This window comes from Chaetodon auriga, chromosome 16, assembly GCF_051107435.1.
Source record: "Chaetodon auriga isolate fChaAug3 chromosome 16, fChaAug3.hap1, whole genome shotgun sequence".
Lineage (NCBI taxonomy): Eukaryota > Metazoa > Chordata > Actinopteri > Chaetodontiformes > Chaetodontidae > Chaetodon > Chaetodon auriga.
The window spans coordinates 16,953,437-16,970,726 of NC_135089.1; the positions used below are offsets into that span (position 1 = coordinate 16,953,437).

Below are 17,290 nucleotides of genomic sequence, written 5' to 3' on the forward strand. Positions count from 1 at the left end.
AAGGAAACTTTAGCAGGAGAGCTAATGTGGGCTTTTGTTGAAAGTTTGTGGCGTGCGTGTTGTGTAAATGTTTGCAGCTGTGTGGCTCAGCGTGACCACACGTTAGTGGTTATGCAAGATTTAGTTACGTTGACGTACTCCACTAGAAACTGCGAGGCGCCATCATGAAAACAAAAAAATATGTAAAATATGAACACAGGAATTATTTACAGAGCAAATGGTATGTCGTAACAGACAAAAATAAATAAATAAGTAAATAATTATTTCAAGATTAAAACCAATCATACTTGAAGGGCGGGGCTTCCCAAGCAGCAGCCAATCACAGCGGCTTCCGCTTGCCGGTTGAGCTCTATGCTAACACAAACATAGCATTATAGCTCGCTGTTATTGTGTCTATTGAACTTAAGTTTAAATTCATCACAGAAAAAAAACATGGCGTTTGATATTTGAGTTTTCAACAAGCCAACAAGAAAGCCACAGTTTCTTGCTGTCAGCGTTTCGAGTTAACGTTAACGTTGGCTGAAACAGAGTGATATATAACGGGATATAACGGCTAGCTAACTAAGGTGTTTTTTCAATTAAGGCCTGAGACGTAAACGATAAGCGAAAGCCAGGTGAGCTATCCAACAGAAGGGCCTACTGATCTAAAGGCAGCATTAAATATCCGCTTCACCGTCCATAGAAAAGCGTGTGTGCTGAAAATGAGAGGTTCGTATGGAGACAGGGATCGAGACCGTGGCCGTGACAGAGGGTAAGCAGCTCAGTCAACAGTTTGCATGCGAGCTAATATTAGCGCACACTGTGAGTGTCGTTAGCATTGCAATGGGCTTGGATGCGTTTTTTGCGATTAACACTCATAACATATATGCAATAATAAAATGCCAGTTCAGAAAACTGTCACATACCTGACTACACAGTGTGTGTCATCATTTTGCAGCAGCCCTCGCTTTGGGTCCAGCAGAGGCGGCCCACCATCGGGTAGAAAGTTTGGCAACCCCGGCGACCGTTTACGAAAGAAGAGATGGGACCTGGATGAGCTTCCCAAATTTGAGAAGAACTTTTATAATGAACACCCGGAAGTGCAGCGATTGAGCCAGGTATTCCTCAAGTACTGTAATTAATTGTGTACCTCAGGTAAACCTTTGGTTTTGGCACTGAAGTATTTATACTGTCTGTCTGTTGTTGTGTGCTTTCAGTATGAGGTTGAGGAGTATCGCAGGAAGAAAGAAATCACTGTTCGAGGCTCAGGCTGCCCAAAGCCCATCATCAACTTCCATCAGGCGCAGTATCCCCGTAAGCAAAACTGTGGAACTACACAGCAACTACAGCTACTAAACAAAATCTGTGGTACAGAATTGACCTCATCATTTGTTTCTGCCCCTCCATCTAGAATATGTAATGGATGTACTGATGCAGCAGAACTTCAAGGAGCCCACAGCCATTCAGGCACAAGGTTTCCCTCTGGCCCTCAGTGGTAGAGACATGGTGGGCATTGCTCAGACTGGCTCTGGGAAGACCTTATCGGTGAGACACACATCTTCCTTCCATAACATACTGTTGAATTACACAGCAGCATTATCCACTGACCTCTCCCTGCCCTTTCTTCCTTCAGTATCTCCTGCCTGCCATTGTGCACATCAATCATCAGCCCTACTTGGAGCGTGGAGATGGACCCATTGTACGTGAATAGAAAAAGGAATGCACGAATCACTGAGTAGTCTGCTTTGGGATATCATAGAGTGTATAAGAATGATATTAAACGCCACTTTAACTCAACACTGAAGTGTCGAATTCAGGAAACAGTGGCTTGTTATGACAGTGTATGTGTGCTCTGCAGTGCTTGGTTCTGGCCCCCACAAGAGAGCTGGCGCAGCAGGTCCAGCAGGTGGCCTACGACTATGGAAAGTCATCCCGCATCAAGAGCACTTGCGTGTATGGGGGTGCTCCCAAGGGACCTCAAATCCGAGACCTGGAGAGAGGTTTTGCCTCACGTTATTAACTAATTTGTCTTTTTCTGTAATTGTCTTAATTGTTTTGGCATCGTTGCATTTGTTTAATTGATATTGTTTGAGTTGACTAATTATATAACACACTGAAACACACCATGTTTGTATCTCCTAGGTGTTGAGATCTGCATTGCTACTCCAGGTCGTCTCATTGACTTCCTTGAGGCTGGAAAGACCAACCTACGACGCTGCACGTACTTGGTTCTGGATGAAGCAGACCGCATGCTGGACATGGGTTTTGAACCACAGATTCGCAAGATTGTGGATCAGATCAGAGTAATGCGAATACATTTAGATTTGTCTCTGGAGAAGATACATTTTTATAGAATATTAGTGTTAGCAATCCCTGCTTTGGTAGCTTATGCTTGGTGTTTTTGTTAAATGAAGCAATCATTTTTATATCTCTCCTTGCTGATTTTTGTTTATTTGATGCGTCCTTGCGCAGCCCGACAGACAGACCCTGATGTGGAGCGCTACCTGGCCTAAAGAGGTTCGCCAGCTGGCAGAGGACTTTCTGAAAGACTATGTCCAGATTAATGTTGGAGCGCTGGAGCTCAGCGCCAACCACAACATCCTTCAGATTGTCGATGTCTGTATGGAGAGTGAGAAGGACCACAAGTAAGAGGCCTGTCGCAGCAGCAGGTCTTTCTTTTCCTGCTTTGGTTTATTACAGGTTGTTTGTGTTGTTTAGGGCTCTTTGTAATATTCCTTTCATTCTTCTTCTTGTTTCTTTCTCTTTTCCTGTTTCCTCTATCCCACTCCTGCCCCTTATAATCCTTAATTTTATGATTGATTTTAAGTGATAAATGATGTGGATATACAATATATTTACATGTATAACTTGCACGTTTTCTGTATCTGTTAACTCTTCCTGTTGTTTTTTTGTTGGTTTTCTTTCATCAGGTTGATCCAGCTGATGGAAGAGATTATGGCTGAGAAGGAGAACAAAACCATCATCTTCGTGGAGACCAAGAAACGATGTGACGATCTCACACGAAGGATGAGACGTGATGGGTGAGTTATGAAAGGAGGGATTAAGAACGGATCATTTAAAAAAACTCAAAGTAGTGATAATCACTGGTTAAATATATATATATGCGAAGTTGCTTGCCTCTCTTTTAGGTGGCCAGCGATGTGTATTCATGGCGACAAGAGCCAGCCAGAGAGAGACTGGGTGTTATCAGGTACAAACACACTTGAAATTTGAACGCCGGTGTTGCCTTTTCCTCTGTGCTGTCTCTGAGAGGATGATGTGCAGCCCCTCATCGTCTGTTCTTCGTTGCAGAGTTTCGCAGCGGCAAAGCTCCCATCCTCATTGCTACTGACGTGGCCTCGCGTGGTTTGGGTATGTCCTGTGTGCTCAAGTGCAAAGCGAATCATTCCCTCAGTATAACCACACACACACACACACAGGAGATGTTTTGACCGTTTGATGTGTAGAATAAGAACAGTGGTCGTTATATATGATGATCAGACTCTTCACTGCATGTTTATTTACAGTAGATTTCTGATCAAAAGTCAACCGCAGACACATACGGATTTGCTTTTCTTTCAAAGAGTGTGTGATGCTTCTCAGATAAAATGTGTATCTAAGAAGTGTGTCATATTTGAAGCGGGGTTGCCCGTGAAGATTTAAGCCACTTTGCTCTATTGAATAACACACAAAAACACTGAACATAGGAATGATGTTGAATAAAGATGTGAAGATGTAAGGGGTGAGGCTAGTTCAGCAGCCCCTTACAGGATGGCAATCAACCTTTAACCTAATTCTATGTTCATTTGTTTTCTTTTCATTTTGTTTTTGTTTGTTGTTTCCAAGTCTCTCCTCCGACAACTAGAAGCACACAGGCCCTCGGGAGCCTGCAGCCGGACCTAGGCATGACAAATCGAAAGCTGACTTGGGGAGAGAGACGGCCTGATTAATCAGTCCCACACAGCCATCTCCACTGAAAACCTAGAACAGAGCCCACAAACAAAACTCTCCCCCCTTCCAGGACACTGGCTGCCTGGGCGACGGGGTGGGGAGGCGAGCGCGAGGTGCTGCTGGGCTTCCAAATTTGACCGTAGGGTCGGGGGCGGCTGTCAGGTTAGAGGGCGAGGAGGGGGGTATGGAGGAGGGTGGGCTCCCCTCGGCCATGCCATCATCACAGTGACGCACCACAACATTAGCTGATTAAATTAACTCAGAGACTTTTTAACAAAGTTGCCAGTATTATATGTGGATTAAGAAAGCTTTCCAGTGCAGTCCTTGAGGAGATACATTCCCAATAACAAACTTTTGGAGGGCAAAATTTTTCACCTTAATTGGTCCTGCAGGTAATCCACTTTGATAGATGATACTGAAGTTTTGTGAAGCTGAGATTCAGTGGTGCGTTACAAGAAGACAGAGACAGAGACAACTGCCAGGAAGTGAGGGTGGAAAGCAGCCAAAGCCGGGCATGGACGGCTATGCTGGAGGCTTCCCTCTGAACTGCCCCCTGATGCCAGCCCCTGACACCCCCCACCACTGGCTGTGCCGGCCGGCCTCTCCCTCTGCGGACGTCATGTCTGGTCCTGGCTGGCAGGAGTCCTGGCCTGGAGGAGCCACCTCTCTATGATCGATTTCCCTCCCTTTCTGTCCTTTCTTCCTCTGCCTCTCTCACACACCACATCTCTTTTTCCTGCTCTCACTTTTTCTCACTCTTTTCTCATCTCTTTTCTCTCTCTCTCTCTCTCTCTCTCTCTCTCTCTCTCTCCCCCCCTTCAACTGCCTATCTTGGTCTCCTATTCTTGTTGTTTTCTTTAAACCATTTCTGACCCCTGTCCTCTTTGTCCCTTTGCCCCCTATTCCCAAATCTTCTGTGTGTCTTGCTTTTAACACCCCTTGTTTGTAACACTTTGACCCCGTCCAGTCTGTAAACAACTCACCAGCTCTTGATGACTTGCTGGATCTCTCCATAAGGACTAGCATAAACTGTCAGGAGTCAAACTCCCTGGCAGAGCCCCCTCTCAGACTCCTCTCACAGAAAGCATCCACATGTCTTCTCCCTAGTGTCTGTTTCTTGTTACTGAACTTGAAAAGCTGGGCTCGTTGATATCACTGCCATTGGAAGTGACCTGGGAGGCATTTGGAACAAGCCACACCAGTCAAAGACCACCAAAGCCCCTAAGAAAATCTGCCACTTCCACTGCTCTCCATCATGATAAGAAGTCACTTGTCACTGCCACCAGCTAATGAAAGAGATGGCAGAGGAAGTTGTTTTTACAAGGGCTTAAGATCCTTGAAGTTTCCATAAAAGAATCCGGTAAAGGCCTCTCCACCCACCACTTTGCGCTAGAACCAGCGTAAACCCGGCTGTAGCGTCTCCACGTCAAAAAAGGCTGGATGGCGTGAAGAGGCGCAGATAAGACTAGAGTAGGACCGCGTCCCAGCGTAGTCCAGCTGGAGCTCTGGCCCAGACACTTTCCAGCCTTGGGAGTGTTGTGGAGGAGTGGCGAGGTGGGAGATGGGACTGCTTTTGTCCTGTGCACTCTCCTCCTACCCCTGCAAACCTCTCAGGACTGTTGATGGGTAGGGGGACAGAGGGCTAACTTTGTAAGTCATCACTAAATCTCTGATTCAGGGTAAGTACTGTACCTCAACCCCCCCTTTCCCCATTTTCTCCTCCACCAGCCTTCATCATTTTGCTTCCAAAACGAGATTTGTTTTTCCTCTAATCAGCAGTGTTTTCTGAGCCCTTTGTCAACTGTAATGAGAAACAGACCTCTGATTTGATTTGAACAGAAATTAGCTTAATTGTGTTTGATTCTTATATTTAAACCATTATCAGTCCTTTCCACTGCCGAATCTGTCTTTATACCTTCATCCTGGTGACAGCCAGACGGCGCTATGTTTCCGGGTTGTCCGTCCGTCTCATTCTCATAAACGTGCTATCTGAGGAACGCTTCGAGGGAATTTCTTTCAATTTGACACCAACACTCAGTTGAACTCAAGGATGAACTGATTAGATTTGATGGTCAAAGCTCAGTGTGACCTCACAAAACACATTTTTGGCCATAACTCAAAAATTCGTATGCTCTATCCAATTTTATATCTAAAAGGTCAAAGGTCAGCTTCACTATGACATCATAGTGTTCTGCAAAAACCCCTTTGGCCATCATTCAGCACCATAACTCAGGAACAGAAGCCAGATTGTGGCCATATTTCACATTTGGTCAGATACTGAATTGGTGACTCTAATCTTGGACATCCACCTTCAAACTGTGCTGACTGTTTAGATCTTCTATGCTGTCACGTTGAAGATGTGTGTGAAGCATCCATGTTTTACAATGTGCAGCAACATCCATATTTGAAGTGTTGTAGTCCAGCACAGGCTCATTGGTTCTGCTGATGTTGAGCTTCAGGTGACTGTCGCTGCACCATGTGATGAAGCTCTCTATCAGTCAACTGGAAAAACAGTCTCTAAGACATGCAATGGAATCATACATGTCAATATAGTGATTCACCAAAAAATACACTTAGTACCTTTGATTAAATTCCTTCAAAGTCTTCTCTACAGTCTGGACAGACGTGGTTGTAAACTGCAACTTGACTGGTTGGTGGTTTTTCCTAAAAACAATTAGTCATTTGATTCTTGTGCATAAACCATTCATCAGCAATCCCCCTTTTTACTGCTAAATCTGTCCTTTACACAAGGATCACCTGCTAGGTTTAATTTTAGGGTCATTTGCCTCTTAAAATCTCTTTTTTTCTTAGCGAATTCCACTTAATATTGTCCAAATTATCCAGCAAGCCACTAACTTTTTTCCATCACTTAATTCAGTTGTGGAGCTTCGGCTGCACCTAATTGACTTGCATGTGTGCAATTACTTTATTACTATCATAGATTTTTGAGCCTTGTTTTGTGATTGGCATGGTAAGTAAATTCATTTTGTGTCTGAGTAGCTGATAAGTAAACAGGTAAGTGATGCATTCAGAGGATTATGGGTATCTTGGAGGTATTGTCTGTCTGAATGTTTTCAGTTCCAAGAAGCACAAAACTTAAATTCATGAGTGGAGTAGACTGATTCATTTCTCTGCTGGTGTTAGTCTTTGTTCTGACTTGTGTTTTTGTCTTCTCCGTCCCTGTAACTGATCCCATCACACTGCCCCTCCTCAACCCTGCTGCTGCTGCAAATGTCAAGATGTGGAGGATGTCAAGTTTGTCATCAATTATGACTATCCCAACTCATCGGAGGACTACATCCACCGCATCGGTCGCACGGCCCGCAGCACCAACAAAGGCACTGCCTACACGTTCTTCACTCCGGGGAACCTCCGCCAGGCCCGCGAGCTGATCCGGGTGCTGGAGGAGGCCCGGCAGGCCATCAACCCCAAACTACTGCAGCTGGTTGACAATGGACGTGGAGGAGGCGGAGGAGGTGAGGGACGCTTCCGGCTGGATTCAAACACTGTGTACTTTATAATTTACTGCTGAGATCTCAGCACCAAAGAGATTTGTCTGTCCTAATGTCTCCAGTCTGAGGATATTGTGACAGCCTAACACTTGACTGTGTTTGTGGCGGTGGTGCTTTATCCCTCTCCTCCTATCCTTTATTTCCAGGTGGCCGTCCCCGTTTCCGCGGCAGCTCCAATTCAAACAATCCCAACCTGATGTACCAGGACGAGTGTGACAGGCGAATGCGTTCTGTGGGTGGGGGCGGCAGCAGCACCAAGGACAGCCGTGGCAGCAGCAGCAGCTATGGGCGAGATAGCCGCGGAGGAAGCAGCCGGGACGGGGACCGCTCCTCGTCCTCGTCCTCCTCTTACAGAGATCGCAGCAGCAGGGACGGAGGACGCAGCTACGGCTCCAGCTCCAACTCATACGACCAGTACCAGAACAACAACAACAGCAGCAGCAGCAGCAGCGGTCAGTACAGCAGCTCCAGGGCCAGCTCTGGATCGGGGGGCGGTGGAGCAGGGCAGGCCCCACCTGCTTCATCGGGCCCCCAGCCTCTAATGGCCCAGCAGTTCAACCCTCCTCAGCCTATGATGGGCCTGATGGGGCACTCGCCGTTTCAGTTTGCTGCTCCATCAGGCAGAAAGTAATAGGATCTGTGCATCAGGCACACACAGCACTACACCCAGTCTCAAAATGAGTGAGAAATCTTGATTTTTAAAGGTCTAGTCCCAGGAGTTGACTGCTGGGACAGCACATGCCAGCTGTGAGCTTGTTTTGGTTGCAGCACGTCTGCACACAGTGCTTTTAGAGTTCTTCCATCTCTTTATCATCAAGATATTAAGAGCGGTTCCCAGCTCGTTGAAATGGTCAACTCTCTTTGTTTTTGACAAATTAATCATCAAATTTAGGTTGACAGAAACTGGTCTGTGTCATTTTTTGACTAGGTTTGTCATTTTTGTCTTGAAAAAGAATCTTTTTGTACAAACTTCTGTTTTTGTACTGTGATCCTCTGAGCTGCCACAGAGGGTCTGTTCAGTCTCTGCTTCTCCTTTTAGGTGTGTCAAAGGTAGGTGCTGAAGTTAATTCTTGTATTTATGTTTCTGTTTTAGGTTTAATTTTGTGTTTGAAACTTTATAAGCCACAAGATCAGTATGAATTGAGAAGAAAAAACGTGGGGATCCTGGTGTGTCTTGAACAGAACTAGTGTTAAAGCAGTTTTTCTGTCAAGCTATTCTTTTCTTTAGAACATTTTCTCTGAAAATATATCTTGATTTAATTACATGGATGTTGATTTAGGCCTTATAGAGGCAACTCTGCAGGGGCTTTGTGCAGCCATGCTAGCAATTAAAGTCGTGCATGTAAATGAACTTTTCTTTCACATTTGTGAGTTTGTGTTTACTGACAAATATGAGATCCACCATAGATCACCGTGTTTAATCGGCAGTGATGACTGAAACTTTCCTAGCAAATAGTACGTCCCTTTTTACAGTTTGTTTAATAAAGCTCTTCAATGTATCACTGAACCGTCTCGATTTTTGCTAAGTGACATTGTGGAGTTTTCATGCGGTGGGAGTCGAAACTTATCTGCAACACAAATGAACGTGCCTTCAGGTCACCAAGAAAAAAAAACTTTATTACTCATTAGGAATATATTACCAGTGTTATGCTCCTGCACATTGCACACGTCAAATGTCCATAACAGAACTGCCATCGTCGGTATTTACAAAGCAGTTGTATCAGATTAGTGCAGTGGAATGTGATCGAGAGCCTGCGGGGAGGAGGAAGTGTTCAGCATGGCGGACATGCATCGCAGACTGCAGCAACAAGATGAACATGCTGGAGACACGCCGTGCTCAGAGCACCTGGGCGCAGCTCCGTTTGCATGTGCTCAAGTTTTTCATATTCAGTTTTACCCAATAAATGCTGCAGTATTTCAAACGAGATGAAGGAAAGATTTCTCAAAATGTAACTTATACTCTACAGAAAATGCCTTGAATATATTAAGAATTTCAGGTTATAATGTAGCTGATGTGTGTCTCAGACAAACTGCAGACCCAACGTGACTCACATGTAACATGAGAAAAAAAAAACCCCAATCCATCAAAACACGAGAAGTTAAATGTTAGAACTGCAAAATAGGCACATATGGCAGATACACACCTCTGATGTTCACACGAGATGAGGAGAAAAAAAAAAAACAGTCTGTGCAAATCAAAACGTGGACTCAGTCTTCGCCAAAGAAAAGATGCAATATTCACTCATCACAAACTAGACACCACAAAAGTTGATTAAGTACAGCTTTGTTTTGCAAACTAAGACAAAGTGCATCTATGTAATGCCTATGTTCCTTCTCTATTGGTGTGCTGGATTTTGCAAGCAGTGTCCCATGTTGGCCGAGCATGCAGAGGTAAATGCAACTGATCATGGATTTAAACCGACTTTGTGTCCTGGGTGGATGAAGGAGGAAACACAAAATGAAAAGTAAAAAAAAAAAAATCAAGCACACCAAACGAGCAAATATGTACACATATGATGTAGTCTTCTTCCTTCGTAGCTCCGTCTGTTAAACACAAGATGACAAGACTGCAACAAGCTTGGGGAAGCAGTTGCAGGTTTGTTTTAAAAGCAGCCACATAAAGCAGACTAGACCTAAACACACATGATTCGTTTTAGCAAAGCATACGCACATTACACTGACTGAGCATGAGCGTAATCCAAGGAAACCAATCAATACCGATCAAAGAAAGTACAGTGTGATCGCAAAAGGAAAAACAGGCTTATGCAGAGCGTGGAGTTGGAGAGTTGGTTTAGGGGGGAAGCCGAGTCTGAAAGCAGAGAGTCTGTCGTGTTGTGGTTGTTTCTAAATGCTATAGGTTCCCCCACGTCTCCGGAGGAGGGAAGTGTTCTAGACTGCCGCTCTCACTGTGCTCCTGCTCTCCCATGGTGAAGGTTAATGTGTACTGCAGCTGTACTTTCTCCTGAGGAACACACACACACACACACACACACACACACACACACACACACACACACACACACACAGAGAGGATGGGAGAGGTGGATTGATGCGCAGTTAAACATCCAGAGAGCCTCGGCTGGACGGACAGCCTCTGCGCTAATCTCGTTTTTCACTTTTCTAACATGCACCTCAGTGTCAAATCGAGCTGCAGCTTGAAATAATAATGAAGACGGTAAAGTGACAAAGTCTGCAGCGTGGTATGTTTTTCCAGGGATTATTTCCTTTCAGAGACTTTCCATTTCTTGCTGTGGACGTCGGCTGACACATAACACTGCTATTCAAGCTCTTATGCAGCAGTGAAAGTGAAATAACATTTGTGGTTACTGTCCTGCTTGAGTAGTTTAAGTCAAAAGGCAAAGGAATGCTTTTTGTTTATCATCTAGTCAGTTCAAAATCTCATCTTACCTTGTTTGGGTTTGCCAGCAGCAGGATCTGTGTGACAGCAGCAGGAGGAAGGATGGGGTTGAAAGCTGGGAGCTCTGTTCCTGACGGGGGCTGCAGCTTCACTGCCATGGACTGCAGTTGATTAGAGAAAACAAACAACAGTCTTTACTGAGTCAGTAAATCGGCTGCAGTGCTTATATCTGTGCAAGATGAACCCCGCTTGTATGTACAGCTCATCTCGAGAGCGATCAAACGGGAGATAACGGCCTTGCCGACCTTCGGAGCCGTGGTCTGGAAGCTGATGTTGGTGACGGGGACAGGAGCGGACGACAGCATGGAGATGATCACCACCAGCACATCAGGGCGAGACGGAGGCGAGTCGCGAGCAAAGTGAAAGAGAACCCGCAGACTGTGTCCATCAAACACAGTCACAGGTAACAGACTACCTGGAGAGGGACAGGACAGAAAGACGGAGAGAGAGGAGTGAGAGCCAATCGTAAATCTGTACTCCCAGGTGGACAGAGGAATAAAGCCATCCAGTTCTCTTACTGGGCTTAATGGATTCTAGCGGTACAAAAACATCCGTCAGGGTGATGTCTGGAGGAGGAGTCTCGGTGTGAGTCGGGGACATGTCCAGCAACGTCGCTCCAAGGCTGGGCTGACAGTTGAGAGGTGCAGGAGGCTCAGCGGAGAAGGCTGGGATGGGGTTCGGGGCAACGTTGGACCCAGACTTGCTCTGGAGATCCCTCAGAGTTGGTTTGCACTGCTGCTTGTCCCTAAAAGCAGAAAAATGAACACACAAGCCTGTCAAACTAAAACCTGGAACATATGAGGGCTGTCTTGAGACCATTTCCCACAGTTTTAGCAGTGCTATTTAAATACCATTTGACCTGCAGGCCCTCTGGAGGCAGGGACTGCTGCAGCAGCGTCTTTCCCAGCAGGTCCAGCTCATCCAGAGCCGAGTTCCCGGGGGTGGAGCCAGACGAAAGGGGCTGAGAGTGGGAGGGTGGGTCCGGACTCAGGAGGAGACTGGGTGCTGCTGGGATGTCTGCATCTATGCTGTCAGAGGACTGGAAGCAGACCGTGAGAGGAGAATAGCAGTACAGATGAGTCACTGAATGTACCGGAGCAGTATCAGGAGTAATGACCTCCATTAACATCAATTTCAAAAAGAAACTCAGTGTAAATCATACAAACTGTCACAAGACCATCACAGTGGACACCACGAATCCTCCCTCTGCTCACCTGGAAGGAGTCCCAGGCTGTGGAGTCCTCAGGCTGTGAGGGAGGGTTGGAGGTGTGTGTTCCTTCACTTAAACCTACGAGACGCACAAAGAGCGTTCAGTTTTCTTTCCCTTCATTTTAAACCTGAGATGCACTTCACGAGGTGTTCGACACGCTGTTACCGAGTGACATGAGCTCGTCATCGAGGAGACTGATGCCCATCTCTTGCGTGGCGGTGTTGAGGCTGTCTGTGGGAGTGGGAAACTCTGGGAAGGACGGAGGTGACTGCGGCGATGTGTCCAATCCAGACAGATCTAATAGCGCCGTCCCTCCTCCTGAGAGAAAGGAAGACAAAAAAAAAAAACAGCAACTGCTGAATGAAGCTTTCTGTAGACAATTCTAAAACACACATTTCCGTGCTCGGTGCCTCACCCTGTTTCTGCGTGTTCACTGCGTTGTTGCCGTTTACGATCTCCCCCTTCACCTGCTGTTTGTACAGGTTGATGACGTGAGTCAGGCTGTCGTTGGCCTGCAGGATCTCCGCTGTGGAAAGACGTGAGAAAATGCTCCTTAGTGTTTTCAGCGTTGATCAGTCCGAACTGATGACGCGAGGAGCAGCACGCTGTGTGGAAACAACGATTTAACACAGACTGGCATCAGCTGTCAGTTATCAGCTCCAGTGTTTTCTGTATTTATATTCTGGCCGTGTCTCTGGTGCTGTCCTATCAGGCACAGCTTTGACAGAACAAGGAAGCCTGAGTTCAGTGTCCTGTTTGATGCTTCCACAGCAAAGGAAAGAAAAACACCTGAATAGCTGAATGATGCAATGAATTGTGGGGTTGTCCTGATGAGGATTAATAGAGAAAAAAATACTTCTGCAGCAAAGACACAAGGAGACATCGGTCCCTCTTTTTTATCAATTTATGTGACATTTAGATGAATAGAACTAACGCTCACCCAGAGCCTCGTCGTTGTCCTCTGTATCACTTGCCAGTCTGAACAGTGTAGGTCTCATTTTCTCACAGCGCTGGTACAGATCCTGACCACACAAAACACACCATAAATACCTGAAACCCACTTCCTGTCAGGTTTACCATTATTTTACAGCTCTCTTTCAGCTCACCTGTATGAGCTCAGCATTGCTCTGATTGCTGCCGGTGCTGTCGTAGTCCTGCAGGAGCTGAGTCAGCAGAGTGACGCTCTCCTTCACCTCCTGAATGGCGTTCACCCGCTTCGACACCTTCTCTGCTCGCTTCTGGTCCTGCAACAGGGTGCGACCACAAACACGCGCACATGTATGAGATGATCATACATGAAGCAAGCGGCAAAAACACGCAACAGAAACACAACAACACAGCCAAATAACTACAGCAAGGTCAGGGAGAGGCCATCAGAAAAGTCTGGGTTTAAGAACAAAGAGCAGCTCTGGAGCCCCTGAAATCAGGACAGATTTACTCTGGAATCCTGCTGAATCACTCTGCCAGTGACACACAAAACCCCACAGGGCACCCGAGCCATTTCCTCATTCAGTTAATGTTTCTGCTGTGAGGACAGACTCTGGTATTTTACCCCTTTCCTTAAAATCGCACACACACACGACTATGGTGCAGTTAATGTATAACAGAAAATTGCGATTTAGAAAAAGGAGGAGGAAAGAGAAAGAGGTTTACCTCTTGGACCATTTCCTTGATGAGTTTGTTGGCAGCTTTAAGGTCCTCAGGGTGTGAGCTGTTCAACAGGCGAGACAACATCTGACAAAGCAGACCGAGTTCACAAAGGAGAAAATGAGTGAACAGGGTTCATAACTCCCAAAAGAGAGACAAGCACAATCACGTCGCACGCACAGTCAGTGGGAAATGGGCTCAGGTCACATTTATTCTCATGCTGGAAAGCATCTCTTCAAAGAACTGATTGTTTCCTTACTTTTGACTTCTCCTCATCCTCAAAAATGGCATTCTTGGGTCTGGGTGGAGGAAGGTTCAGCAGTTTGTCAGGTGGCAGCTCTGGGTCTTGTTTAATAATACCTGATTACCAAACACAGAGAGAACAAGAGCAAGAGTGAAATGTATCTGATCATTACTCATCACTGCGGTTACTAGTTGTTTACCCCTCACTAGGGTTGGGCCGTGTGATGGTATATACTAGATTTGGCAATACTGTTTTCACTGTGGGAGCGATCCCTTAAAGTGTATTTACACTCTGTCCTTCAGTGTATGCACTGCTGCCCTGCTCCACAGCCAGCGAGTGGGCGTGCTGATGTCATGGACTGCAGCTGTTTCATGCTTTTTTCTGATTGCCTGTATATTGCTTTCCAGTCTTTCGCTGACATTGTCAGTACATCCAAATACATGTATTACTGATACCAACACAAAATCCGTCATCATTACAGATGAGACCTCCTCCTCCTGCCGCTCTACCCAGGCCCCACCCCGTGCTTAAACCAAACAAAGCATTTCAGTTAAGTGAGAGCACCTCTGGGCATTGTCTGGACCTGACTGTACAGACAGTGTTTGGAGTTTAAGTGAGAAAACTGCTTTATATATTTGGGGAGGTCAGCATGATGCAGCAGTCTCAAACATGGCCTCTGACTGCAACCTTTAGTGCCTTCTGACAACTTTTGAAGTTGTATTTTCCTTTCATGTGATGGCAGATCAGCCTCTTACCTTGTTTCTTCAGCATCTGATAGGCATCTGAGATCTTGGCCTCATCAGGCAACCCCAAAGTCCAGCTATAGATCAACTCCAAAACCTTCTTTTTCACTGGCTCTGGTGATCGTGAGCCCAGATACTGAGTGGGGGGGGGGGGGGGTCGAGGACAATAACCATGTTATTTACACATAAATGACATGTCTGAAAAACAAATATGCACACGGAGAGACACTCTGAAAATCTCACCTTTGGAGAAACTACTTTGATGAGTTCATTGAGAAAACGGAACTTTCCCACTTCACTGTGAAACCTTTTCCCACAGTTTTTCATACACGTCTCCAGAACCTAGAAAAACAACATCAACAACATCATTCTGTAAAAAAAAAAAAAAAGCCACTTCACACTATTTCATATGTATTTAAACAAACAGTCAAGGTGGATGCAGGTTTGAGGACACAGACTGACAGAATTTACTACGTCTGATTTAGGGTTTGATGTATAACAGTTTTTGGAAGTCCATCAACAGATTCTGTTGTAAGAGCTGTAACTTTATAGCAGTAAAACATCTTTAAATTAGAAAATGTACAAGTGTAAACAAACATATATATCCTGTACAATTAGTGGGGTAGAAAATAAAACCAGGGTCACCAGTGCTGGGGCAGCTTACAACAGATCCTGGTTCAGATGTGAACTCACCAGCAGGGCCTGCATGGCCTCCCACTCCTGTGGAGACTGGATCTTGTGGGCCAGGAGCCTGGTGGCCAGCTGAGGTCTGGAACACAAGTCACAACAGTACTGCAGTGTCCAGAGCACTGCATGCAGCAGCTGACGGAATATGGGCAAATGCAAGTGTGGTAAAGTGTGCTGTAAATAGTTTTAAAATAATAAATAATCATGCTTGGTAATACAAAGAAATCAAAATGAACAGGAATTACAGGTGTAAACCTTTGAAATGCAGCAATAAATTGGTCAGAAATTAAAATACCAGTATAAAATACAACTGCATCAAGGAGGAACAAAATGCGAACATTGAACTAGTATGATCACACTTGATAAATTAAACCACAATTCATACAAGTAGTATAAACCAATAACTTGGTAAAAATACTAAAATTAACTAGGATTTCAAATTCTGTGTAAACGTTCAGTGCAAACAGGCATGTAGATGTAAACATAGAATTGAACTGAATAGGCTGGCCCCAAGATCTGTCTCACTGTCACAAATACATGATGCATCTATCTGAGTCAGTATCGGATCGGTGCGTCTCTAAGCTTAACATCAACCACACAACACCAACACATACAAAGGCATTCTTTGCTAGAAAAGATGGCCACTACCACAGATGGGGTCTCTGGGATTTCTAAACTTGAATCAGCATCAACCAGACCATCACTGAGGCACGAAGCACAAAACGCAGTCTCCTCACCCCTCCAAATCATTGTTGAGCTGGTCACAGAAGGCGTGGATGCTGCTCCAGTCCGTGTCTCTGTTCAGTGGGTTTGTGGCTCTGTCTGAAATGTCAGACAACAGAGGTGACAGTTACTTCAACTTTACTGCATTATATCAATATATCAATACTGCTACTCTGATTTTAGAACAAATATCTCTGAGATTTTGGTTACAGGAAAGCAATGATATTAAATTACACAGGTTTCATTACTATTAAAAGTAACATTACTATACGATTATTTATCTTTCTTAGATTATTCAGTGACAGTGAACATCTCTACCTGGTCGATCACTGTTTCAACATTCAGTCTGTGTCAGTAACTGTCCCTTTTATATTTAATATTGAATGTGAGCAGCAATATTCTACCCAAAATACCTTTGACATCATAGAAATGTTGCGTATAAAAACACCTAAGAAAGCGTACAGGCTTCCCCGGTGCCTCCATGATTAAAATTCATGAAGTCTCTTCCACGGAACGCCAGCATGCCACCGTGCACAGTGCACGCGCTAACTGTCACGTTAGCTAGCTTGCTGTCGGTAGTCGCACTGTGTCACTGCCTCGTCTAGAACTTTCTCACGAGGCCATAGCATTGCCGACACCATAATCCAAACTCCGTGACTAAGAATGGGAGGGGGCCTTGATCTTGTCGCCCACCAGCGTTTCCTCGTCGAGCTATCGTGCCGTAAAGCTAACGCTACGCCTGACTGTGTTGTGTGTTGACAGCTGGCAAGCACAGCAGCTCCGGAGCTACGTTAGCATCCTGGATGTGACGGCAGGGTCTCAAAAGTCCCCTCTGCTCGGACACGCACTGCTGTGGTGAGCTGTCATCTCATCGACAACTCACAGATAATGACTTGTGAGTGTTCAGGTCTCCAATCGGAACTACCTCTGTAGAATAAGTTTGAAATACTCACTGATACGAGACTCCAAACTCTCCGCATCGGGCGGCGCAGCCATCACTGCGAGATTTATGTGTTGTGTGGGTCTCGCGAGAGTGCACACTGGTACGTAGAAGCAGGAGAGACACAGAACTAGAGTGGATAGAAATTACAAATTAAAAACATAATGGATTTTTAAGGTTTGTGTATAATAGCGTAACTTATATATAGTATGTAAGCTCTCTGCCTTTTTTGTATG

General features: G+C 45.3%; 2 protein-coding genes across 2 annotated transcripts; one reads left to right on the plus strand and one right to left on the minus strand.

Moving 5' to 3' along the window:
• Window positions 1–337: 337 nt before the first annotated feature.
• LOC143333530 (putative ATP-dependent RNA helicase DDX17) lies at window positions 338–8,949 on the plus strand. Its single transcript, XM_076751588.1, has 13 exons — window positions 338–751; window positions 938–1,097; window positions 1,197–1,293; window positions 1,391–1,524; window positions 1,613–1,678; window positions 1,838–1,979; window positions 2,122–2,282; window positions 2,452–2,624; window positions 2,910–3,020; window positions 3,129–3,190; window positions 3,292–3,351; window positions 7,170–7,406; window positions 7,589–8,949. Exons 1-13 carry the CDS (start codon window positions 702–704, stop codon window positions 8,071–8,073), a joined length of 1,938 nt encoding a protein of 645 aa, XP_076607703.1. The 5' UTR covers window positions 338–701; the 3' UTR covers window positions 8,074–8,949.
• An 85-nt stretch (window positions 8,950–9,034) lies between these two features.
• On the minus strand, window positions 9,035–17,128 carry LOC143333529 (ADP-ribosylation factor-binding protein GGA1-like). Its single transcript, XM_076751587.1, has 17 exons — window positions 17,068–17,128; window positions 16,129–16,213; window positions 15,398–15,473; window positions 14,948–15,046; window positions 14,717–14,840; window positions 13,977–14,077; window positions 13,724–13,804; window positions 13,177–13,314; window positions 13,011–13,092; window positions 12,486–12,596; window positions 12,236–12,388; window positions 12,075–12,148; window positions 11,712–11,899; window positions 11,379–11,605; window positions 11,106–11,275; window positions 10,851–10,961; window positions 9,035–10,404 (listed from the first exon to the last, which is right to left on the minus strand). Exons 1-17 carry the CDS (start codon window positions 17,108–17,110, stop codon window positions 10,294–10,296), a joined length of 1,974 nt encoding a protein of 657 aa, XP_076607702.1. The 5' UTR covers window positions 17,111–17,128; the 3' UTR covers window positions 9,035–10,293.
• Window positions 17,129–17,290: the final 162 nt, after the last annotated feature.

Excerpts from the sequence above, each read along its gene's own strand:
- LOC143333530 (XM_076751588.1), top strand. The coding sequence starts at position 702 with ATGAGAGGTTCGTATGGAGACAGGGATCGAGACCGTGGCCGTGACAGA. Across the intron at positions 3,021-3,128 it reads CGAAGGATGAGACGTGATGG|GTGGCCAGCGATGTGTATTC; the intron begins GTGAGTTATGAA and ends CCTCTCTTTTAG. Across the intron at positions 3,191-3,291 it reads GAGAGACTGGGTGTTATCAG|AGTTTCGCAGCGGCAAAGCT; the intron begins GTACAAACACAC and ends TCTTCGTTGCAG.
- LOC143333529 (XM_076751587.1), bottom strand. The coding sequence starts at position 17,110 with ATGGCTGCGCCGCCCGATGCGGAGAGTTTGGAGTCTCGTATCA. Across the intron at positions 13,315-13,723 it reads TCAAGGAAATGGTCCAAGAG|GACCAGAAGCGAGCAGAGAA; the intron begins GTAAACCTCTTT and ends ACCCTGTTGCAG. Across the intron at positions 12,149-12,235 it reads TGACGAGCTCATGTCACTCG|GTTTAAGTGAAGGAACACAC; the intron begins GTAACAGCGTGT and ends TGCGTCTCGTAG.